At 45.5% G+C, this 25,011-nt stretch overlaps 1 protein-coding gene across 3 annotated transcripts in view; it reads left to right on the forward strand.

The window, feature by feature from the left end:
• Positions 1-25,011, forward strand: part of CPXM2 (carboxypeptidase X, M14 family member 2) — a 133,616-nt gene that overhangs the window by 38,889 nt on the left and 69,716 nt on the right. For all 3 annotated transcript variants that reach the window (XM_070481438.1, XM_014867238.3, XM_014867239.3), the window contains one exon: positions 12,546-12,685. In XM_070481438.1, the coding sequence (XP_070337539.1) occupies positions 12,546-12,685 (140 nt within the window). The remainder of the gene's footprint in view (positions 1-12,545; positions 12,686-25,011) is intronic.

Consider the following 25,011-nt stretch of genomic DNA (forward strand, 5'->3'; position numbering starts at 1 on the left):
TCAAAGAGAAGACTTCGCAATGACCTCTAAAATCACGCTTGGGTCATTGTTTGCCTCTAGTTGGTCTTAGGAGGTGCCTCTGTATTCAAGTGGATCATTTCATGGCAGCTCAGCACGTGTCCTGTCCCTGCAGAATCCTCTGAGACCCTGAGAGATTTTCTGTGGCTCATAAACTCAGCACGGTGGAGTCAGAGACCATGCTCCTCCCAGTGGCCGCTTTATGGTGGATGCTTTCTCAGCTGCAAAGCCTTGAGCAAACTGTAGCAACACTTGCCATTTCAAAGGGCTGCATTTGAATTTCCTTCTTAAGACCCTAAAGATATGATAAGCATGACCCTGACATGATTGGAAGAAATGAAATACCAAGAGTGTGGCTGGAACTCAGGATATCACTGTAATCCCTGCCTATAGTCGGGAACGTAAAAGAGTTGATGCTCAGATTAGAGTTTCGAAGAAAGACTTGACATTTTGAGGTCACGAGAAGAAACTTGGGACTCCGCATAACACCTCCAGATGTCCTTGTGGTGCCTGGTCATGGTCTTTGGACATCCTGTGGCCCACATCTTGTCTCACATGTGTCAGAAATGACTAAGAGTTTGACCCCGAGAGAAGGTCACCTCTGGTACCTCTTTCATGAGCATGTGTCTGGTTATAGTAGCAGCATCTGTCTGAGCTGTTTCTCAGCACGGCTGGATCAACCACAGCTCCTCTCATTAGTCATTCTGTTAAAGGAATTCTACGGAGCACCTGGATGCTGATATTAGCATCCACTTCGATGTTCTGATAATTTTTTTAATGTGAAATGAGGTGTAAGGCTTGAAGCTGGGCAGTGCCTGTGGCTTCAGACGTACCCTGCAGGAAGATGTGAAACTGCTTATGGAGCATTGAACCAAGTTTTATCATGGCGTCGAAGTTCACGTGCAGGTCACATCCCACCGTCTGTCTCCCTGTCCCCTTTGGCCCTGAGACACCTGGTGCCCCACTTTGCCCAGGTGTGGAGACCGTGTCTGTCCTGGCAGGAAGTCTGTGGGGCGTCTCAGGCGGCACCGTTTTCTCAGGCGTCACCCCGGGTGTGCCCACTCCTGCCTCTTGCTGGAATGATCTGCACCCAGAGTCTTCTGACCCCAAAGCCTATTCCTTCAGACAGTCCCAAATCTCTGGGTGCTCAGCATCTCGTCTATTTCTGGCTACACAAAATCTTGCTGTAACACAAGTCCTCATTTGGGGCTATATATGTGCTAGGTGCAGCAGAGGCAAAAATAATCACAGTGGGTACAGCTTCCAAACCAAGGAATGTCCTGCTTCTTCTGAAAAAGGGATTTTGTTTTGCATCTGGCTTCTAGAACAGTCTGGGAGAGAGTGTTTGGATGCCAAAATGCTGGAATTTTGGATATTTGGCTTTTTATGGGAATAACAGGACCAAATACTTTAAATTATGACTCTCGGAAAATTTAAAATGCGTATTACCGTAATGATGTTAATGTGCTGTTCTTTTTCTCGAGAAGCTTGCATCGTAAACACATGAGCAGTTAGGAGAACTGGGAGTAAAAGGATGTGACAGAATGACAAGGGGAGCCCAAGTCGCAGACAGCCCTGGCCTGTGACCACAGACCCTGTGCTTCAGATGGAGACTGTGTTCCACTTGCTGTGTGAATTTTTCTTTACTGTTTTATTGCGTTTCATTAAATTAGTATTTCATTTCATCTTCACTATACTCATAGGGGAACTCTGTTGTAGAGATAAGAATTGAAGTCAGAGGCTGAATGCCCTGCCCTTGCCCCACAGCTAGTGAGCTCAGGGCTGAGACTCAGATGGAAGGTTCCGGGCTGCAGGTAAGCCCACACCCCCTCCTTTGCCATCTCTAGGACCCATGAGAAGGTTCAGCGTGGGGCCCCCTGGGCATCTCATCTCATGGCTCATCTCCCTGCCCGCTGGCCTGAGTCCCCTGGTACCCTTTGGACCCGCCTCTTGGCAGGGCCCGGAGGAGTCTGAGGGGTGAAGCCATCACACCCGGGGCCTTGTGTCCATTCAGTGGGCACAGCCGAACTGTGTCTTCTCAAATGATGCCCCCGGGGCTGGGCCCTCTGGGTTGACTGTCTCCAGGACGTGTACAATCGGGAGTCAGGTGTGCAGGTCATTCGTGCTAGGGCTTCAGTGGGTACAAGCAGAGAAGCCAGTGTCGGGAGAGGATGCGGGAGGGGGACAGGGAGAAAGAGGGGGAAAGAAAGGTCAGAGCAGATTCTTTTACTTATTCATTCGTTGAAACAAACCCCCCTCCCAGGGACCTTATACATGCTAGGCACTATATGAAGTCCTGGGAAACGATGAGCAAAAATAGAAACAGTGTCCGATCTGTTAACAAGTATTTGAGAAGGGCCTACTGTGTGCTGGGCCCCCTTCTAGGTGCTCAGGATACCTCAAAGACCAAAGTAGCCCAAATCCTTGCTGTGTTAAAGCTTACGTTCTAATGGGGGAGGCACATACAAGCAAGAAATGTGATAAAATATAACTTTGATAGTTGTTAGAAGGTGATAGGTGCGATGGAGAGAAGAAAGACAAACTCACAGCCAGTAGTGAGGGTCTGGAGGGCCGGCCCTGGCGGGGGCGGGTTGGAGCAGGTCATGGTTAAAGGTGATCATGGTCGGCTTCATAGAGGAGGTGATACTTGGGCTAAGTTGGCTTGAAGGGGATCAGCAGGGGGTCACGTAGCTGTGGGGAGAGCGTTCGGGGCAGTGGGAGGTCCTGCCGTGACAGCGTGCCTGGCGCTACCAGGGCGCAGTGGGAGGCTGGTGTGGCTGGAGCAGCGCGAGCATGGTGGTGGGGGCGGGGGGCGATGCAGGCCTGGAGGTCACCCTGGAAGGACTTTGGCTTGTACTCCTGAGTCCGTTGGGGAGCCCTGGAAAGTTTTTGGGCGCAGAAATGACATGCTCTGAATTACAAGTGAAAAGAAGCAACCCGGTTGCTGGGTTGACCTAGGGGAGTGAGTGTTAGGCGGCAGCTGCTGCACCCCAGACGAGGAGGGTGCTGGCTCCGGCTGAGACGGGTGTGGGCGAGGTGGGGAGAAGCGGTGGGATTTTGGGTATTTGAAAGTGGGGTTTTCTGATGAGGAGCTGGGTAAGGTTTGGATGACGGCTACAAGAGATAAAAAGAGGAGTCAAGGATGCTGCCCATGTTTTTTGGCCTGAAACTCTGATCATCTAATTGGGAAATGAAATTTTTAAAAAATCTTGCTAGTAAATGCACATTTATAACCTATACTCAATACTCAGAAGGAGAGCACCCTGTGTATTAGTTTCCTGGGGCTTCTGTAACAAAGTACCACAAACAAGGCTGCTTCAAAGAGCAGGAATTGGGGGCCGGCCCTGTGGCCTTGTGGTTAAGTTTGCTCACTCCGCTTCGGTGGCCTGGGGTTCACCGGTTCAGATCCTGAGTGCGGACCTACATGCCACTCGTCAGGCCATGCCGTGGCGGCATCCCACATAGAAGAACTAGACTGACCTACAACTAGAATATACAGCTATGTACTGGGGCTTTGGGGAGGAAAAAAAAGAGGGAGATTGGCAATAGATGTTAGCTCAGGGCCAATCTTCCTCACCAAAAAAAGCATACTTTGAAAAAACCCCAGGAATTTATTCTCTCACAATGCTGGAGGCTAGAAGTCTGAAATAAAAGTGTTCGTGGGGCTGTGCTCCCTCCAAGCCTCTAGGAAAGGATCCCTCAGTGCCTCTTCCAGCCTCTGGTACCCAGGCGTTCCATGGTGTTCTTTGGCTTATAGTGCATCACTCTGGTGTCTGCCTCTGTGGTCGCATGGCAGTCTCCCTGCATGCCTTTACATCCTCTTCCCTCCGTGTGTGTCTGTCTCTGTGTCCAAATTTCCCCTTTTTATAAGGACATCAGTCATCAGATTTAGGGCCCACACTGCTCCAGTCTGACCTCACCTTCACTTAACTAATTTTATCTACAATGACCCTAGTCCCAAATAAGGTCACATTCTGAGGTTCCAGGAGTTAGGCTTGAACATATCTTTCTAGAGGACATAATTAGAAGTTAGGAGTTTATCAGACAATAGGTTGGCAAAGGCGGGAGAGGGGAATTCTAGGTTGACGGAAACAGTGTGTGCAAAGGCCCTGTGGTGGCAGGGAACATGACATATTTGGGGGACTGAAGCAAAGCAAGTGTGGCTAGAACCATGTTATGGTTATGGAGCAATAATGGGGCCATTAAACATAAGAAAAAGTCCTCTCTATTATTGTTATCAAGTAATATAAACTAAAACCACAATGAGATGTGACACACAGACACCAGAATGCCTTTAAAATAAAGGACAATATCAAGTGTGTGCAAAGATGTGGAACAGTAGAAACTTTTATTCAGTGTTCGGAATGTAAAACAGCACAGCCACTTTGGAAATCTGTTTGGGGTATCTACTAAAGCTCAACATTCTCATACCTGTTGACCTAACAAATTCACTCATATGTCTAAAAGAAATGCATTCCTAGGGGCACAGCGACACGTGCAGGTAGGTTCACAGCATCATTGTTCACGATAACCCAAAGCGATGACAATTCACATGTCCATCAGCAGGACAATGGTTAAGTTACTTGCAGATGCACACAATGGAATAAGGTGATAGTTACTAAATTAACCACTAAAACAAAGAGACAGACCTTTAAAATTTTCAGAGGAAATAGGCACTTAAAGCAAAGAAAACGGGTCAGTAGTTAAAGATAAAACAGAAACAAAAGAAGCAATAAAAATAGAATATCCCAGAAAAGTTGATGACTCATTCAGACGAAGCACGTCTCTCAATGGGCTAAATGGACCAGACTCACTTGTGAATAGAGGAAAACTTCGCTTGTGTCATAGAGCGAATTCAGTCACAGGTCTCAGCAGATGGGAGCCGAAAAGTGGGTCATGCCTGTTCCCCAACAGCTGCCCTCTCCCGAGTGCACATACGGTCCTTTACGGACGACCGTGTGCCCATCGCCACAGGCCCCTCAGGTAGATTCTATTTCTACGCTTATTTTACAGACAAACTGACCTAATCGGAGGTATTTAAATAATGACCCAGGACTTGAACTTGGCCCACACGGGACTCCAAAGGCTATTTATTCCGTGCTGCACTGCCTCTCTGGTGCGTGGGAGCACTCTCTCTTTTTGTGGATCGCTGATAGGTGAAGAGATAATTGTTTACTTTGAGGGTCATACTACTTATTCCATAGATATACAATAATAGTGACCAAAGCGTTTTCCAGATTTTAGTTGAGTTGAATTAGAATATTGATGTGAAAAATCTTTACTATCTTTGTCAATTAGTATATTTCTTTCCCTATCTTCTCTTTTTTTATTAAAGTATAATTGACACCCAATATCCTATTAGTTTCAAGTGTACGTCATGTATTACAAAATGATCACGTAATATGCATTATGAAATGATCACTGTAATAAGTCTGGTTATCATCTGTCACCATACAAAATTAATACAATATTATTCACTATGTTCCCTATGCTGCACATTGCTTATTTATCTTATAACTGGAAGTTTGTGCCTCTTGATCCCCTTCACTTGTTTCTCCCACCTCCACCCCTCCCTGCTCTAGTAACTGCCAGTTTGTTTCCTGTATCTGAGTCTCTTTCTGTTTTGTTTTGTGTGTTTGTTTTGTTTTTTAGATTCCACATATAAGTGCAATCATACGGGACTTGTCTTTCTCTGTCTGACTTATGTCACTCAGCGTAACACCCCCTAGGTCCATCCATGTTTTTGCAAATGGCAAGATTTCATTCTTTTTTATGGCCAAGTAATATTCCACTGTGTACATATACCACGTCTTCTTTATCCATTCATCTATTGATGGACACTTAGGTTGTTTCTATATCTTGGCTATTGTAAATAATGCTGCAATGAAGGTAGGGGTGCATATATCTCTTCAAATTAGGATTTTCGTTTTCTTTGGATAAATACCCAGAGGTAGAATTGCTAGATCATATGATAGTTCTATTTTTAATTTTTTGAGGAGCTTCCATACTGTTTTCCATAGTGGCTGCACCAATTTACATTCCCACTAACAGTGTACAAGGGTTCCCTTTTCCCCACATCCTTGCCACACTTATTTTTTCTCTCTTTAATAGCCATTCTGATGGGTGTGAAACTGTGTGACACTGTGGTTCTGATTTGCATTTCTCTGATGATTAATGATGTTGGGCATCTTTTCATGTGCCTATCTTTTCTTTTTTTAAAAACAATTAATAAATGGTTTATGGTGTATTTAATAGATTTTATTTTTAAATGTCTTTAATTTCAAACTCTAGATGTTTTTTAGTTTCCTTGGCCAATGCAAGGAAGTATTTTATAAAATTGGTTTTTGGTTTTAAGAATGGCTTCAAAAGCAATGAATGTTTCTTTTTTCACTTTGTTGATGATTAAAGTCTGAACTGGGACAAGACACTGATAATTTGAGAAGGCTCAGCTGATTTGCATGTGGGCAGTTTTATGGGTTTATGAAAGGTGTATCACAGAGGTTTATCAAAGGAGATAGACCACATTAAGGTCCTTTTATGGCAGATTAGTTACTTAACTATATTAATCCGGTGTCATGTCTAACATTTTTAGATAACCACCCCTCCAAAGGGGGTGACATGTTGGTAAGCTAAAAAGTTTCAGCTGCCGCTTCTAAGGTTTTTGTCTCAAAAATATTTTTAAAAACTGTCACTTCATTCTGTTTCTATCCAAATGGCCCTGGGCTGTCTGCAGAGTGGCAGCTGTAAGTCAACTATCCTGGAATCGCTAAATAGTTACATGCACTTGGAGATAACTTTTTAATTTGCTTCCAGATGTTTCTGTATAGAGGCAGGCCATGATTATGAATTATGTATAATGCAGATCAGTGACTTCACAACAGTAGAGTGATTTTGAAACTCACTGTTTTCTACGTGTTTGGGCTTCGCCATAAGGCAAAGCACTTTGCATAAAGCCTAGCCCATAGGAGGTGCTCTATAGACACCTGGAAAATGAAAGAATAAACCAAGTAGGCTTTACATCACTCACCCTCTATATCTTTCCTTTTTGAAATATGTATTAGTCAGTTTTATAAGCAAGTAGTTAAAGAATTCAAAGTGTTAAATGGATTATAACAACAACAGCAAAATGGTCCCTTGTCAATTCAATCCACATTCCACCCCACCCCTGACTGCCATCGATGCTGTGAATGAAGCAGCTACTTTCAACTCTTTTTACTTGTTTCTTTGGGAATTTAAATCTTTATTTCTAAATAATATGCACATGCTGATATGTATTGATTTATAAATTGTTGACTTTAACTTTTGAATTCTTACTATGGAAGATGAGAATTTCCGCTCATTTTTTTACCCATTTACCCCTCTTTAATCCTTCCAATAAAAATTGTATGTCAAATTTTGGGTAAGTCTACATTCAAGGTTTTTATTATTATGACAATGTAAATATTGCTTACTACTGAGCAGGGAAATATTGTAGTTTTGAGCCAAGAAATATTCATTTTATATCATTTCTTGACAACTTTTTGTTTTCCTAGGTCTGCTTATATTTTAGAAATCATCTCCCCATACCCTGCAATACGTCTGAGTCTTTAAAATACCTTTCTGTGTACAGTCATACATTGCTTAACAACCAGCATACGTTCTAAGAAATGTTCCGTTAGGTGATTTCATCATTGTATGAATCTCATAGAGTGCACTTACACAAACCCGGATGGTATAGCCCACTACACCCCTGGGCTCTATGGTACTAATCTTCTGGGACCGCTGTTGTGTGTGCGGTCTGTTGTTGACTGAAACACTGTGACGTGGTGCGTGACTGTAATTTTCTGTAAGGTCAAACCTGTTCAAAGGCTTTCAGTCTCACTTTTGTTTTTTTGTTTCTGCAGACATGGAGCCCTTTGACCTGTTGTAGGCTGAATGGGTTGCTTTCTGGGTCTTCCACATAGCTACTCTCTCGGGACTTCCTGCTGCCATTCTGAGAATTCTCTCCTATGTTGGAGCCCTTCATTTCTGGACCTGATATCTTCATCTTTGTGGTGTTCTGGCTTATTTTTGTGGAGCATATCCTCTAGCAGCGTCGTGGAAATGGTGCATGAGAGAAATTCTTTGAGGATCTGTGAATCTAAAAATGTCTTTTTTTTTTTTTTTACCATCAGAATTGATTGGTAGTTTGAGTATAAAATTCTAGAATTAAAAATCTTTTCCTCCATCACTTGGAAGGCATCCCCTCCATTCTTCCAGCTTCAGATGTTGCTGTGGAGGATCCTGCTGCCATTCTTACTCCTTTTTCTTTGTTTTTACACATTTGTTTTATTATCTGTTTCCTCTTTGGTAGCTTTTAGAATCTTCTCTTTATTTCTGGTGTTTTGAGGTTCACAATGCTATGCTTTGGTGTGTGTCTTATTTTATTCATCGTACTAGATCTTTAGTGTTTTAGAGACTTAAGCTTTATAGATCTGGGACATTATCTTTTTTTTTTTTGTAATTTCTTCCCCTAAAAATCTTCTGGATTTCTTCCTCTGCTCTTCTTATTTTTCTCTTATTATCTACTGTTAGTGGAATTTTCGCATTCCTAGAGCTCTTTCTTGTTCAATATTTTTTCCTCTAAGAATATCCAATTCTTGTTTCCTATAATATAAGCAAGATCTCTTTCAAGCAATCTTATTATAGCTCCTCTGAGATTTTCTTCTGTTCTCCATGATATGTTTAGTTTGCTTGTTTTGTGTGTTCGCTCTAAGCCTGGCTACATTGTGTTGTAGAGTTGGGTGGAGGAAGGGCGGTGGGGCACCTCGCTCTTCAGTGTGTGCTGATGTCTCACTGAGTTCCCTCTTTTCATCTGTCACATCACACATGCCCTCCTCTGTGTCTGGGATCCCCAAATCAGGAGCCTCTGTGGTTTTTGTTTTTAGAGAAAAATTTCAGGCCTTCTGTGGAGTGGGGGTGAGGATGTGGGAATCTGATTTTTTAAATACACATTTTGAATCAGTTCCCTGTTTTCAGTCCTGCTTGCCTCTCACCTTCCGCAATACCTGAGAGCCTACCTCTGAGCGGCTTCAGGTTCTGTGGCTGTCTCCTTGCTGGTGTGCCGCAGGGAAGTCTGCGTGTTTTTCTCTGACTGAGTCACTCAGATTCTGCCATCCGACTCCTGTCCTCTTATATTGTAGTTTGGGGATTATAAATGTGTCCTAGCTTTATCAGAGATCCAGGTTGTATTTCTTGTTTTCTTTGTTTGGGGAGAATTTTTGAGAGAAGACCATGGTAAAACCAATATACTAACTCCATCATCTCGAAACAGAAAAATCTTCTTTAATTGATCTTAAATGAATAGTATTAGGTTTTCTCTTTGTTATGGATTTAATAATTACCACATTTATCTTAAGCAAAATAGTCTGATAGATGCATTGGTGGTTTTCTTTGCAATAAATGATGCATACAACTTAATTGCCTTGAGAAAATCGCATTAATTCTCAATTTATTTGGGGCCATAGTACAAATAATCATTCCATGTTAGTGGCGTTTTCAAGACTAGCATATACTTTAAAGAATCAAACCTTTTATTTCAACAACTTCTGATTGAAATTTCTCCAAAATTTATCAAGTATTTTATTGCATTATTAAGCAGCAAGGGATCAATGTACCCTTTTCTTGGTTCACAGAGATGTTGTATGAATATAACTTATTGCACTGTAGTGTAATTTGGTGACATCTCTGGGGCTGGTACCTCCTTTTTTACTGAATTCTCCCAGGCACTTGCTCTATAAATTCATAATCGATTTTGCAGAGGTGGCTGTCATTTCCACCATGAGTCAGCTTCAGGAAGGACTCTCCAGTCCCTTGACACCCTACCACATTTAATTGACTGTCTTGTGTGCTCAGAAAGAACTGAGATTAGCAGCAGAAGCAAAATATCCAGGCTGGCAAAACTAGGCCCCTAAAGTTTACTTCCAAATCCCCATCAGTAGACTTTGGTTCAATGGCATGAGGATAGCTCCTCCAAGCTTCCGTGATCCTATAATGGTAAGACCCTGGGCTGTGTGGCAGCTCCGTTCTTGTGGGCCTGGCCCATGACCAGGCACTCTCAGCCTTGGCACAACTGACATTTTGGGTCAAGTAATTCTTTGTGGTGGCTGCTGTGCTGTGCATTGTAGAATGTTTAGCAACATCCCTGGCCTCTATCCATTAGTTGCCACTGGCACACACCTCCTCCAGTGTGACAGACAAAAATGATTCCCTGAGGGGCAACATGCTGCTGAGAACTTTAGACTCATGGGTCTCCTCTTTTTTCAGATTTTGTAACTCTATTCTGGATATTTGAATTGTAGAAAATTTGACAGCTATTACCTGGAATAATATTGTGATTTTCTAGAATTTTGTAAAATTTGAAATAATTTGTAAAGCACCCATATTTCATAATTTGCCAAATATTCATTGTTTTAAATATACCGATAGCTAACATTTATTGAGTGCTTATTTCTTTTTGAGCCCACGCTATGTACCAGGCCCTGTTAGAAACACAATCAACACCCTATGGGAGAAATGATCATTGTCCTCCTTTTAATGCATGGGAAACTGAGGCACAGAGCCCTTAGGCAAATTGCCTGGGTTTATAGAATGTATAAGTGGCAGAGCCGGGATTCACACTCAAGCACGGGGATGTCAGTGCACGAGCTCTTAACCAGCGTATGGTGCAGTGGTGGATTTTAAGATGCCAAGACTAAGGCCCAAGCGCAGTGAGTGGACTTCAGTCTGTCTGTCCATTCTGAGCTCCAGGAGGGCAGGGCTGCACACGTTTTCTGCCTTCACTTGCTTCTTGCCTCGGCCATACTTGGCACATACAGAGGCCTGGTGAAGGTTAGTTTTAATAAGTGGGTGGAACTATTCTAAACAGCAGTCTCCTGGGCTGTTTACAAGAAAAGAGGAACCACAACAAAAATGAAGTGCATATTCTAGTTTCTGGAAAGAAATGAGTTGTGATAGTGTAAGTCAGTAATGTGCTGCGGGGCCCTGTCGTGGGGGGACAAGGGCCTTCGATGACGGGAGGGAGTGATTGTGTAATTACAGTCGTCGGGCTGAGACAGTGATCTCCCTGGCGACTGGCAGCGTTGGGAAATAAGAGATCATCCTTAATAGAGTCACTGTCACTTTAACAAAATGTACTGAAGCACAGTGAAGGACCCATCACACACACTTGGAAAATTCAGCCTTTCTTTGATGGGTCTAGAAGGCAGGACCTTGCAGCACCTCGAGGTCCTTATTACAGACACCATGTATGCCCTCAGACCCTGTGGTGCTGGTTAATTAAGAGCTTGGGTTTCTGGAGAGTGCTGACTCATAGCTTTCTTATCCACCCTCATTTGAGATAGCAGTGCTTTTAGAGGACCACGATATGTTAGTATTCTGACATTTGCCCTTAGAGCTCCTTCAAGCTTGTTTCAAGAGTAGATTGGGAATGCACGTATGGTGGTTTGGTCCTGATACAAGGCTGTGTTAGCTGGTGCAGTGATGGATAGAGTTTGCTAATGGAACCCTTGGCCAGGTTGTTCCTCTGCTGTAGCTGGACTCTGAGTTTCACATCACCGTTGGCCATTAGAAGTAAGGCTGTCCCAGAATTTGAGCTGAAAACTCCTCAGAGTTAGAGAAGATGGGCTGGTCTATCATTTTTATCTTTCAACTATCATTTAGACTTATTCTCATCTGACCATGTACTTGTGAAATAGCCGTGGAAAAATGAGATTAATGTAGAAAGGGTCTTAGTAAATTAGGAAGCTTCATTTGGTTCAAATGTTCTCCTTTTTCTTCTTTTTTTTTAAAGGTCAGGGAATTCTCTCTTCAAATGGTGATAATATAGGGAACATTCCAGAGCAGAAACTTCACCTACGTTGTAAATTCAGATGAAAAGAATCTTCGGTAGCAATAGCAGCTGATACTCAACACATCAAATGACTTAAATGCTAATAAATAAATATTCACTAGGTGAACTTTCCCTTCAACACCCACCTCAAATATCACCTTTGCCTTGGGGCTTTCTGTCCCTGGTGCCTCCAGATGACATTAGCTGTACTAACCTTAAATGCTCCCCTAACGGTTTGCTCCTATTCCTGAAATAGCACATGCCCCATTGTGTTCTAATTCATCTATTTTCAGCTCTTTCTTCTTGCCTGGATGGTGAGGTTCTGAGAGGGAACGATTCACCTTCATATCCCCAGCACCTGGTGTGTGTAGGCTGATACGTAGGAGGGGGTCTGTGTGTGCTGGGTGAATGAGTAATAGCAGAACTCATTAATTTCATCTTTCACACTGGGCAAGAAGAGGACGTATCATATTGAGATATTTCCAACGTGTTAATAATAAGCAACTCCTTTTGTGATTTAGAGTAAGGAGTTCAGGGCATAATGACTTTTGTTTTTTTCTCTATCCTCTTCCTCATTCTCTTCTATCCCCTGCTCCCTTCCTCCCTGTCTCATGAAAAAACTTGTCGTAATTTTCTTCGATTCTGGGTCTTTCTGAAGAACATTTCTCTTTCTTTCCAGGCGGGTATTAATGAAAACGACTTTTACGATGGGGCGTGGTGCGCGGGACGGAATGACCTCCATCAGTGGATTGAAGTGGATGCCAGACGTTTGACCAAATTCACTGGTGTCATCACTCAAGGAAGGAACTCACTCTGGCTGTAAGTGTGGCTGGATCGGTGCTTTTCTAGACTCCGTGCTTTGGGTCTAATGTTCTAGGGTTTGGACAGAGACAGGAAAGTTGCAGAGAGGTATCTGGTGATTGGCAGTAGAGGGGAGAAAATTGGAATGTAGACAGGATTCTGGGCTTGCTGTGACACAAGTCCCACTGGGAAGGTGCATCTCTTGGAACAATGCCCTTTCCTTGTGTGGGAACAGAGAGAGGGATCCACCAGGCAGGTTAGGCTGAGTAGACAAAGGTGCAGTCAAAACAGTGCAGTTTAGGCAGGGGGCTGCCATCTTGGATCCTTGGTGAGTTATTGGTGCCCTGACTGGTGGACTGAACACAGCCAGAGGTAGGAGCTCTGGACAAGCAGTGAGCAACAGGTGACAGGCCCCAGCCACTGTCCTGGGGTAGAAAGTATGAATCTTCCAGACTCTGGGAAGAAGGGCTGGAAGTCTAGGCAGGTTCCCAAAAAAAGGTCCACTAGAGAAGTTGTAGAAGTGGAGAATGAGCCAGTGTGAGGCCTGAGAAGGAGATGGAAACCCATTTCTCAGAACTGAGCTTGGAGTCAAGGCTGGATCAGTAACAAGATGACCTGATAGTCGTCCCAAGAGAGGTGGGCTGCAGCCGATTAAAACTCTCCGTCTCATGGTACGTGCATACGATGGAATGGATTCAGCCTTAGAGAGGAAGGAAGTTCTGATACATGCTTCACCCTGAATGACCCTTGGGGACATTACGCTAAGTGCAATGTCAGACACAAAGGACAAACACTGTTTGAGTCCCCTTACGTGAGGTCCCTAGAGTAGTCAGAGTCATAGAGCAGAAAGTGGAAGGGAGGCTGTCAGGGCCTGGGGAGGGGGAGGGTAGTGTTTAGTGGGTGTGGTTTCAGTTTGGGAGGATGAGAAGTTCTGGGGATGGATGGAGGTGATGGTTGCCCAACAATGTGAATACACTAAATGCCACTGAACTGTACACTTAAAAATGATACATTTTATGTTATGTATATTTTGCTACAATGAATGAAAAGATATATATGCGAAAACAAAAGAAAACAAAAACTCTCCACCTCTGCCCAGGGCTGGTTGTGGAGACAGAGGCAGGGCTGTATCTGTGGGATTGTCCTGTGGCTCCTGCGGTGTGGACAGCAAGCAGGCAGAGGTTGGGGACTGGGCAAGGCCTAGGAGGGTCTGCAGGGTCTGAGTTGAAACAAGAGATTTCCGAGTTTCTCTAACATCTGTCTACACTGAGAGGCCACGAGCCCAAGTGCTGCACACTGTGACCTTAGGAAACAGACTGTGGACCTAGTCAGCTAAGACCCCTCTGCCCCGCCTCCCCGCCCTGTCCTGTCTGTACCGCGCTCTCACATTCCCGTCTTGGCACCTTTCAGTATTTACTGATTATCTGTGGCAGTCGTATACAATCTGTCTGTAATTTGTTGATTAGATTAATTTTAATTCCTGGAAAGGTCAACATTAATAAATAAACTGGGATAAGAGAAGGGAACCTGACATCTGTGCTCACATTTAAGTGCCTGTCATTGTCACTGTAAAGGGGACTTTGCTTACATCTTGACAATTATCAGGCAATGACTTATCATCCATTTTCCTCTGAGTACTGTTTTATTGTAAAGACAGTATTATAACATCTAGCAACATTTTTAAACATTACCCATGATTCCTCTATCCTTAGGCAAACATAATTTTTTACATCTTTGCAGTCATATTACATATGCAGTTTTGTTATTTTTAACTTAAAAACGTATCCATAACGTTTTTTGTCCTGTTACTCAGACTTCGTAATGATCATTTTTAATAGCCCATAATTTACATCACCATCTCAATTTTCTACTATCACGTATCATACGCAAGAAAGCATTTTCATACTTCTTTCTTTCTGTGAATTATTTCCTTCAAATAAATTTCTGGAGCTGGGGTGACTCGTGCATTTTGACAACACTTGCTTGTGCGACTGTGCTGTCTTGTGGATCGCGCTGTGTTCGCTTTGCCTCTCAGTAGCACTCACGGGTGTGTTCCTGTAGGCCTGGGGTTGCTCTGTGGCATGCATTTTGCTCTAATCAGAGGCTTATTACCGTGACAATTGTTTTCACTGTTTAGATTCTGAAAGGCAAGTCTTTTGGGAAAAAAAAAGTAGAATTGCTCAAGGAAAATGGAGGCTTGGAAGGAAAGACTGACTTGAGCTTCCCCGTGGGGATGACAGCAGGGGTTCCGCCTCATGCCTGGCCGCTCTCTGTCTAAGCACCGCCATTAGAGGCCCGGTAGGGGACTATTATTGGATTAGAAAGAAAGAGCAGGAGGGGAGTAACACTCACATTCCATTTCAGCCAGCAACACAGAGGGTTTGGGGTGAGCTAGAAATTGCAGTAGAACGGTGTCTTCTTTTGACTTAAGTCTCGGACAGGAACATCGAAGCGGGAAGGCAAGGGGTAGAATTGCTTTTAAGACTCAGGGTCTTTTTTTTATGTCTAAATGTATTTCAAGTCAAATTATTCTTCAAGGACAATGAAAAGAAATCTGCTGAGTTTCAGTGTGTCTTACCTCCTGGAATAGGACTGTCTGCTCTAAGGACTGAAGGGGAAATGGGACAAGGATACATTTTGGTATCTGAGCCCTTTCTCCCAGAAACATGAATAATGCTGGAGGCATTGGGATCTGTTCCAGTATGACCAGAAGACATGTCAGCAAGAGATACCGCCAAATACTGATGGTAGAGAAGACAGTAGCTGTCTGTCTTTCCCTCTCCCCATGACCTCTGTCCCCAAGCTCTTCCTAGTACAGGCATCTGTGGCACCATTTTTAATATACCTATTTATTGGTTTCTGTATTTCTCCCCACTAGTTTGTGAGTACTCGCTGATAGAGGCAATGCCTTGGTGGCCTGTGTCCCCGGGATCTTGCCCAGTACCAAGCATCCACTAGATGCTCCATCAATGATTCTGTAATGAGTGAATATTGTTAGGAAGTAACAAATTGACAAAGGTTCATTCACACCAAATGGGAACGAGTTAATTAATCTATGAGTGTAAATGACCGAGAGCAGGCTTATACTATAAGGGGGCGTGCATGGAGAGAGAAGGTGAGAAGTGACAAGGATTTCTAGAGATGGACGGTAAAACAGTGTGGCTTTGAAATCACATCATCACTCTTGGCTCTTGCTGGTGATGAGATTTCTCTTCTCTGAACCTCATTTTGTCCTTCTCTAAAACGAAATAACTATTCTCTATCTCACAAAGATGTGGTGGGGGTTAAAGGAAATGGTTATCATGTTTTAAAATTAACCCGCATATATTAAGTGCTCAATAAATGGTGGTTCTGCCCTCTGCACCTCTTTGGATTTATTTAAAACAGTGGTTCTCAAGCTTTATTTTTGGCCACAGATTCTTCCTGCCAATGAAATCTTTCTTGGAAACATTTAGAAAATACAGACAGGTGAGGCTGCTCTGTGTGACTTTGGGAGTTGAAGGGGAGCATTGCCAGCCTGGTCCCCTGCCCCCTCCCAGGAGCACCCCTGGAGGAAGGGTTCATTCCAGGCATCACTGTGTAACAATGGTACTCGTCAGCTCGAGGGCGTCCCGTGCGGGTTACAGTCCTGCCGACTCCTCCACATGCCCATTGCTGCTTCCTGAATCCCACAGGCAGGCAGGCAGATACGGAATTCAAACCGAGACAAGCAGTGGCAGAGTTGGAATTAGAGTTTGATTTCTATAGTTAAATGTGCAGAACATACCCTCATCTCAGACTGTTGCATTTTGGTTGGTGATGTTTTAGAAATGGAAAGGAAAGGGGTTGCCGGCCCCTTGGGGTTGGCCAAATGGATGTTGCTGTTTATAAATGGCTTCTGTCTGGTTGTTGGAATATAGAAGCACTTGGGAGTACAATATATATTTAAGAATATTCAATACTTTTCATTTATAGGACTTTTATGGTTGGTGTTTGTAAATGAACATCCATAATCTTATTTGTTTCTGACATTCTCTTCATGTGTTTATGGATGCGTTCATCTGTTGTTGAGCACTCTGTATTGAGCACTAGCGACAGACGTGAGCAAGAAGTGACCTGCCTGCAGGGAACTTTCAGTCCGGCGGAAGAACCCAATACTTTAATAGGTCCACCAGCATCAGCGGAGCACCTGTCGATGAGGGATGGAGATAGGTGGGCTGTTATCAGACCTGTGATACAAACGGAAGGGCCGGTACAGCTGGTTGTGAGGCTTAGCCAGGTTAACCATCATGGCCAAGCTGAGGAAAAAAAAATCTATGCTTCTAGTTGTAATAATTTTTCAAATAATTTATGCTATTTGAAAGTAATAAAATATAATTGTTTTCATGATTTTGAAAAATTTATATTTTTCACCAATGTAAATTATCCTTCCCCACAGCATTGCAATTTAGTGAAATGTTAGTATACTCATAAAAGCCAATTTTGTATTTCCCTAATTTCTGAAGGCATATTAGATAACATGAGTGATACAGTTATAACTGATGTGATAATTGAAAGTTAATGATTCCCCCTGAGGTGAATAGATGCTTCTAATGACTTGGGCGAAATACAGGCAATTTAAAATAATCAGAGGTTTTAAATTTTAATTGTTTAATAAACAAAACGACTCTCGTTATCTCTTGGGAGTCCATGAATGTGTCCTTCAAGGGAGGCAGCGACTTGATTGCTGAGTGTTGTGAGGTGAGGCCTGGGGAAGGGTCCACTCGGTGGCAGAGTTTTTAAAAAGCAGTTATGCTATTTAGAACAAGACGAATGGAGCTTCTGCTGTGAGCCAGGCTCGTGGCCGAGGACAGAAAGGTGGCAGATGAGCCTGAGCCCAGCCCGAAGAGGCTCACTTTCTCTTTGCCAGTGCAGAGTCTTAGCAGAGATGCCGAACGTGGGCTTCCCCCTCGAGAATTCTGATGGTGAAGGAAAGGAGCGGACGAGGTACCAAACCAGAAGGAAGACAAGACCGAGGAAAGGCCGATTTCCCCACGTTTTTCCTGGAGACAGCTGTGTCCGTAGTTGAGGACGGTGGCCAATGGGGCAGGTCCCTGCGGGATGTGGGGTGGCGGTGAGGAGTGGAGCTGACACAGGCGGCGGGGCTCACCCTGGAAGGAGGAGGGTTTCCTGGTGCCCTGAGGTAGTGGAGTCGGGGAGTCGGAGCCTTCATGCCATAGGGTTTATATTCTTGGTGCAGTACGAGGCGGGGTCCTCTGCAGAGCATGCTAGGTTAAGGGTTGGAAACTTAAAGAAAAAGGATACGGAGATTCTCTGCCCGGTTGCAGAGAGGGTTCAGCTGGCATCCTGGAGCTCATGGGATTGTTAATGGCCCCATCTGGCACAATGGCACTTTCTCCACCACTCAGGGGGCAGTAGAGTTGGTGGCCGTGCAGCTGGAGGAGTCCAGGGGCAAGGGCATCATGGGAGCTGGTAGGACACAGAGCGAGTCCCGAGTGAAGGGTTGTGAGCTTGAGATCCAGGGCTGGTCGGGAAGGAGTCACGCCAGAGGGCTGATTCCCTGGAAGCGAAGGGCAAGTTCAAGGAGTCCCTGGGGGAGATGAGGCTTCACAAGTGATGGGGGCATGGTCCGGGAGGGCAGAGGCCATCTGAGGACTCCGCAGGGCAGTAGAGATGATAACTGGGGTGAGGGGGGCATGAGTGGAGGGTTGGAGAGAAGCAGATGTCTGGGAATCTGGAGGCTGCAGGGTTGGCCCTCAGTGCTGTCCGTGTTGGGAGAATCTCCAAGGCGTGGTGGGCCCCAGCTCTGGAGGAGATGAGGAGGCAGCTGAAGAGATGGAGGGTCTGTGCGGGAAGGAAAATAAGGGTGAGAAGAGGCAGAGGAAATAGAGAAGCTGCTGGAGGGTGTTCATCCAGGGGCAGGGGATGGAGATGGAACCTTCCCAACACCTTCCTTGCCCAGGGCTCTGCCCCGTGACTGGACCTCTGGTTTCCCCAGTGAGAAGTGTTCACCTGGGTCCTCCGTTTCCTTTCAGCCGTATCTGGCGTTCTGCTCCCAGAGGATGGATCCTGGCCTTTGCAGTTCTTTCTTTCCCTCCGGGGTGGGTCTGGGCCCCAACACAGAGCAGCCTGCCTGGGGCAGCGGGAAGGGCCGCCAGGGCTGGGCCGGCAGCTCGAGGATGCTCGCAGCCCCTGGAAGCAGAGCTCAAAGGGAGGCGGCTGGCGCTTCATCAGTCATTTCCTCGTCCGCCCGGGGCGGAGCGCCTAGGTTTTCAGAATGTATCATGCTGTGTCTGCCTGCTGATTAGCGCAATGAAATGTTTGGCACCTGTGGGGGGCTGGGGAGACAGAGGTTTCCAAACTCCTCTCTAACCTCTTTGGAAACTGTCAGTTTTTGAACTGCCGAGTTTGGCATGAAATAGAAGGATTTTAATGAAAACATCTCCAAGTTCAAGTAGAAGGCCAGGCATGCAACCATTTCTTTGTTTTAGGTATGTTTCAACAATGCAGGTGTAATTATTTAAAATAAAGTTCTCGCTGAGGGCTGTATGGGCTCATCCTTGGTTTTATGGGTGCCTGTGACTAAGGAATGAATTCTTGGATGGTAAAAGCTGTAATGGAAACAATTCCAGAGCCCCTTCCTGGGGCTGAAGCTTCTCCCTGCTTTCTCCAAGGGTCCTTGTGCCCTGCTCTGACTACCTAGGAAACCCTCCAGATGGTTGCTGGGTGGGGACCTTTCTTTTCATCTGTTTCCTGGTGGAGAGGGCCCCTCTGCAGTGGGCCCCTTCCCCTGCTTAGCGCACATAATGCTCCCACGCCTTGACCTACGAGGCCTGATGTGGACTGGCTCCCCCTGCCTGGCTGACCTCATTCCCTCTGCTCATTGTACTCCTAGCCAAGGAGCCCCCTCTTCCTTCCACAGATACAGAAAGCATGCTTCTGCCCCAGGGCCTTTGCACCTACCATTCCCGCTGCCTGAAGGCACAACTCTCTGTGCATTCTGAGGCTTTCTCTGACCACTGAAACCCACTCTCAGTCGCTGTGTCCTCACTTAGCTTTATTTGATTGCCTATTTATTTGTTTGTACTTGCACTGATGTCGCTCCCAGAGCAGGCAGGGCCTGACTCTTGTTTGCCACGGAATGCCCAGTGCTAGATCAGTGCCCTGCAGAGGGAAGGTCTCAGTGGCCACCTCCCCCACCCCCGCTCCGTCATTTGAAACTGTTAGATCACATCCTGTCTCTCCTCTCAGGGGCTGGCAAGCCCCCCACCCCAGCCCAGTGTCCACCCAGCACAGGGGGCTCTTTAGTGCGTAAACCCCTAAGAGGAGTGTGCTGCACCCTGTGGGCATGCTGCTCTCACATTCCTTTGCTGTCCTTCCTTCTCAGATGTCCAGGTCCTCACCTGGAATGGGAGAGCAGACAAGAGCGCAGATTCCAGAGTAAGACTGGGAGGCCAGACTCCCTTGGTGTGTGGCTTTGGCTGTGTTTCTGAGCCTTCCTGGGCCTCAGTTTCTTCATCTGTAAAATGGAGGTAATAATAGTGCCTGGCGCGTAGGCTTGTCGTGGGGATGAAATGAGTTAATGCAGGGCAGGCAGTTGAGATGGCCCTCGGCACACAGTGCGTGCGCACCCTCTAGCAGCAGTCAGCATTGCTGCCGTTTTCTTAGGATTCCTTCCCGTCTTTTGTGGAGGGTCCTGCTCACACGCCAGCCCCGCCCCCATCCCTCTTTCTTCTCTCCAGCCAAGCCTCAGCTCTCTCCTCTCTCTGATGGGCCTCGCTCTCTCTGTGTGGTCTTCGAGTCATTAACCAGAGGCAGCCCTGAGTAGGTGGGTGGTCCAGGTGGTCTTCTCACCCTCCCAAGCCTCAGTTTCCTGGTCTGTGAGAAGAAAGGACCACTTGCTCTCTCAGCTTGTTGCCAGTGTTCAATGCGATGCAGAGGGACAGCACTGGCACATTCTGGACACATAGCAGACACTCAGTGAACCGTGGCTGTGGCCTCCTCGCACCCCTCCCCTTCCTCAGAGCCCCCTTCCTCCCAGCCTTCCACGGCTCCAAGCTCCAGGGCCCCCAGCACCCCCAGAGGGCACTCAGGAAAGACTTTAGAACCGAATCAATCACATCGTGGTTAAGAAGTCAAGTCTGACGTTTTGCGAAAATACTCCTGTGCCACGTCTGTATTTTGTTGGTTACATTTGGCTAGCAGGAAGTTTCTTTCAATAGAAACACGTTGGTTCCCTGCACCAGGGCTGCTGAGCACTTGGCATCTGCTCACGTGGTACTCTCGGTGTTCTGTGGGGACGTCCCTGTCCTGTCCCACTCTCTGGACGAGGAGACTCAGGGGTGCAGAGCCTCGCTAACTTGGTTTCTCTCTCTGCCTCAGAGCGAAGCTACTGTCCTTCCTGCTCCCTCCTCCCTGACTGTCACTCACGGTTTTCTCCTGTGCCTGTGGCCTCGCGCCCGTGAATAGATTTGTGCGTGCTTCATCTAAGTGCCTTCTGAGGCACGGGCCAGGGGACATTGCGCGGCTGACCCCAGGCCCGACATTCCCATCAGACACAGCAGGCTTGGTGCCTGGGGCCTCACGACCTTTAGGGGCACATGACAGTGTTTAACTTCTTTTACAATCAGGAGAAAATAAATGAACTTTTAGGTCAAAGAAAACTTTAATATATCATGTTAGTGTATTAGTCTTTATACCAACGTGGTCATAAAATATAACTTTTAGTTTTTTTTGCTGGGAAAGATTTTCCCTGAGCTAACATCCATTACCAATCTTCCTCTCTTTTTCTTTTTTCCTCCCAAAGCCCCATCACATAGTTATATACTCTAGTTGTCACTCCTTCTGGTTCTTCTATGTGAGCCACCGCCACAGCATGGCTACTGACAGGTGAGTGGTGTGGTTCCACACCTGGGAGCTGAACCCAGGCCGCAGAAGCAGAGCACGCTGAACTTTAACCAATAGGCCATCAGGGCTGGCTCAAAATATGACTTATTAATTTTTTTTTTAATGGAGGAAGGGGCCTGTGGTCGGCAGAATGATGGCCCCCAAAGATGTCCACCTCCTGGTCCCCAGAGCCTGTGAATACGTTAGATTACATGGCAAAAGGAACTCAAGGTTGCAGATGGAGTTAAGGTTGCTCATCAGCTGACGTTAAAATAGATGACTATTGTCCGGATGGGCCCCATGTAATCACAAGTGTCCCTGAGAGTAGAAGAGGGAGGCAGAGAGAGATAAGACATGGCAGTGTGAGAAGGAGTCTCTGAAGATGGAAGAAGGGGCCTAGAGCAGGGAATGTGGGTGGCCTCTAGGAGCCGGACAGTGCAAGGAAGCAGAGTCTGCCCTGGAGCTTCCAGAAGAACACAGCTCTGCGGACACCTTGATTTCAGGACTTCTGACCTCTGGAGCCTTAAGATAATAAATGTGCACCACTTAAGCCACTGAGCATGCAGTAATTTTACAGCAGCCATGGAAAACTAAGAGTACCCAGAGAGGCAGACGTGCCCAGGGCCCAGATAAGTCCTCCCGAGGCCCGGCTGCCCACCCCTTTGCTCTGTGATGCGAGGTCGTGCTGTGTTAGAGGCCTCCGGCTGTCACAGTGCCTGCCAGGCGGCTCTGTGCCCCACACACATTATAACTGAACAGAATCGGGCCAACCCTGTCCTCCCCATTCTTTAGAATTCCTCTGAGCCGTTTCTTTGGTTCCTTTCATCCTGGTCTCTCGAGTGGCTCTTTCATATTTGGAGGACTTTAAATACAGACGGGCCCCAGCTTACAAATGGTTTGACTTAACGATTTTTCCATTTCACCATGGTTTGAAAGCGATAGGCGTTCAGTAGAAACCATACTTCGAATTTTGAATTTTGATCTGTTCCCAGCTGGTGATACTTGGTCCTCTCTTGTGATGCTGGGCAGCGGCGGCCCATCGGGCCCACGGTCCCAAGGGTGAACAACTGATGCCCTTATGACCATTCTGGTCCCACACAGCTGTTCTGTTTCTCACTTTGAGTACAGTAGTCAATCAATTCCATGAGCTAGTCAACACTTCATTATAAAATAGGCTTTGTGTCAGATGGTTTTGCCCGACTTTAGGCTAATGGAGGTGTTCTGAGGGTGTTTAAGGGAGGCCAGGCTAAGCTACTGTGTTCAGTAGGTTAGCTGTACTAAATGCATTTTTGTCTTGACTTATCCTATTTTCAACTTACGACGGGTTTATCGGGACGTAACCTCGTCACAGTCAAGGAAGGTCTGTCCCTTCTTTTTACTTTTAGTTCTCTGCAATGGGCTTTGTAACTAGGAACTGTCTCGCTCTTTACCCAAATTTATGGAACTTGTACCCCAAAGTGGCATTTTTTCCCTCCCTGTCTCTGGTAAACATTTTTACTGGAGGTAATGGAAAATAGGTAATATTTCTAAGTTTATAACATTCCCTCCTATGGTCTGCATTCTCAAAAAGCCATAGTGACCAGAAAGTGAAAAATTCAATAAATCCCTGGGCTGCTTTTTCAGTGTCCAGCATTTGGCTGTCCTGAGAATGCGGCAGAAGCGTTGAACTGTATGACCGTGGTCCCAGCAGGGACGGGAGAGGGAACAGGAGTGAATGAGGAGGAGTATGCACTTATGTTCTCGGGAGTTATCCATGCCCAGGCTTACTGTAGACAAAAGATACAACTTTTTTATTCCATATTGTTTCCAGAAGCTACTAAAGGCAAGTTTAGAGCTCTGGGGAGCAGTGGTCTTGCCTAGAGTTATAACTTGGCCTCAGCCAGGATTTCAGCCTGCTAAGCTCTGTCAAAGATGGACAGGAAGAGGAGGCTGCCAGCTTCCTCACAGCACCAACAGAAAGTTGGCCTAAAAATGAGGAGAGATTTTTGAAGTCTTCCTCCCTGATGGAAAAAGGATTTAACAGTGCTACTTGTGTGAGAAAGTGGATGACACCCACTGCTGCTCACAGCTGAGGTGTGGGGTTATTGGAGGTCCTTTGAGTTGACTGATTTTGCTCATTTGTCATGTCAGATGGTATTTGCTGAAGCTGATGGTGGTTGTTGCTGAGGATTTGGGGAGATTCGATCTCTTGTGAGGTGGAGGGAGAGAAAAATCTGACCTGGAGGACCGATGGCTGTGAGACTCCGGTGGGCACCTCAGGTCTTACCCTGTGTCCACCCAGAATCAGTTCTTTGACTGTGATTTGAGCTACTCATATTTTCACCAATTATTTCTTTTATTGTCACTTTGCTTAGAGTACTTTTTGCTGTACAAAAAATTTGAACATTTTTGGGCCAGCACTGGTAGACTAGTTCAGCGTGCTCTGCTTCAGCAGCCTGGGTTCAGTTCCTGGGTGTTGAGCGACACCGCTCTGTTAGCGATCATGCTGTGCTGGTGCCCCACATACTAAAAAAAAGAGGAAGATTGGCGTGGATGTTAGCTCAGGTCGATCTTCTTCAGCAAAACAAAAGAACAAAAAAAAATTGAATTTTCATGTGGTTAACATAATTAGCCTCTTAAGGTTTATGTCATACTTAGAAAGGCCTTGTCCTTTCTAAAGAGATAAATGATTTCCCCCATATTTTCTTCTAGTATTTTTGTGATTTCAATTTTTACTTTGAAATCTTTGAACCGTATGAAATACATTTTGGTGTAGGGTATATGTAATAGATCAAGCTCTTTTTACCCTCTAATGGCCACCAGGATGTCCTGACATTATGGATCACTTGATCCCTTTTCTCTCCAGTTCCTGTGGTCTGAATGTGTCCTCCTGAAGTTCGTATGTTAGATCTTCATACCTCATGTGATGGCATTTGGGGTGGGTACTTTGGGAGGTGATTAGGTCATGAGAGCAGAGTCCTCATGATTGGGATTAATGCCCTTATAAAGGAGGCCCCACAAAGCTCCCTAGCCCCTTCCGCCGTGTGAGGACGCAGTGAGAAGTCCGTGATCTGGAAGAGGACTTCCGTCCGACCATGCCGGCACCCTGATCTGGGACTTCCAGCCTCCAGAACTGTAAGAAATACATTTCTGTTGTTTACGAGCCACTCAGTCTAGGATGTTTTGTTATAGAAGCCCCAAGGGACACCAACTAAAATGCCCCCAGTGTAACACTCTCAATTCCTGTCCATCGTGGGGTTTACTTCTGGACTTTTTATTCTGTCCCATTGCTGTCTTTATCTGCCAGTACCACACTGCTGTCTAGCTATTATAGTGTGTGCCGTTCTGCTATCTCGTAAATTTAGTTCTTCCTCTTTCTTAATCTTTTCAGGAGTTTCCTGGATATTTTTGCCATATTCTTTTTTTATATGAACTTTTCGTTAAGTGCAAATTATCTCCAAAAAGAATTTCGGGTCATGTGTTAGAAGGGATCACCTCAA

The sequence above is a fragment of the Equus asinus genome, chromosome 2, assembly GCF_041296235.1.
Source record: "Equus asinus isolate D_3611 breed Donkey chromosome 2, EquAss-T2T_v2, whole genome shotgun sequence".
Taxonomy (NCBI): Eukaryota; Metazoa; Chordata; class Mammalia; order Perissodactyla; family Equidae; genus Equus; species Equus asinus.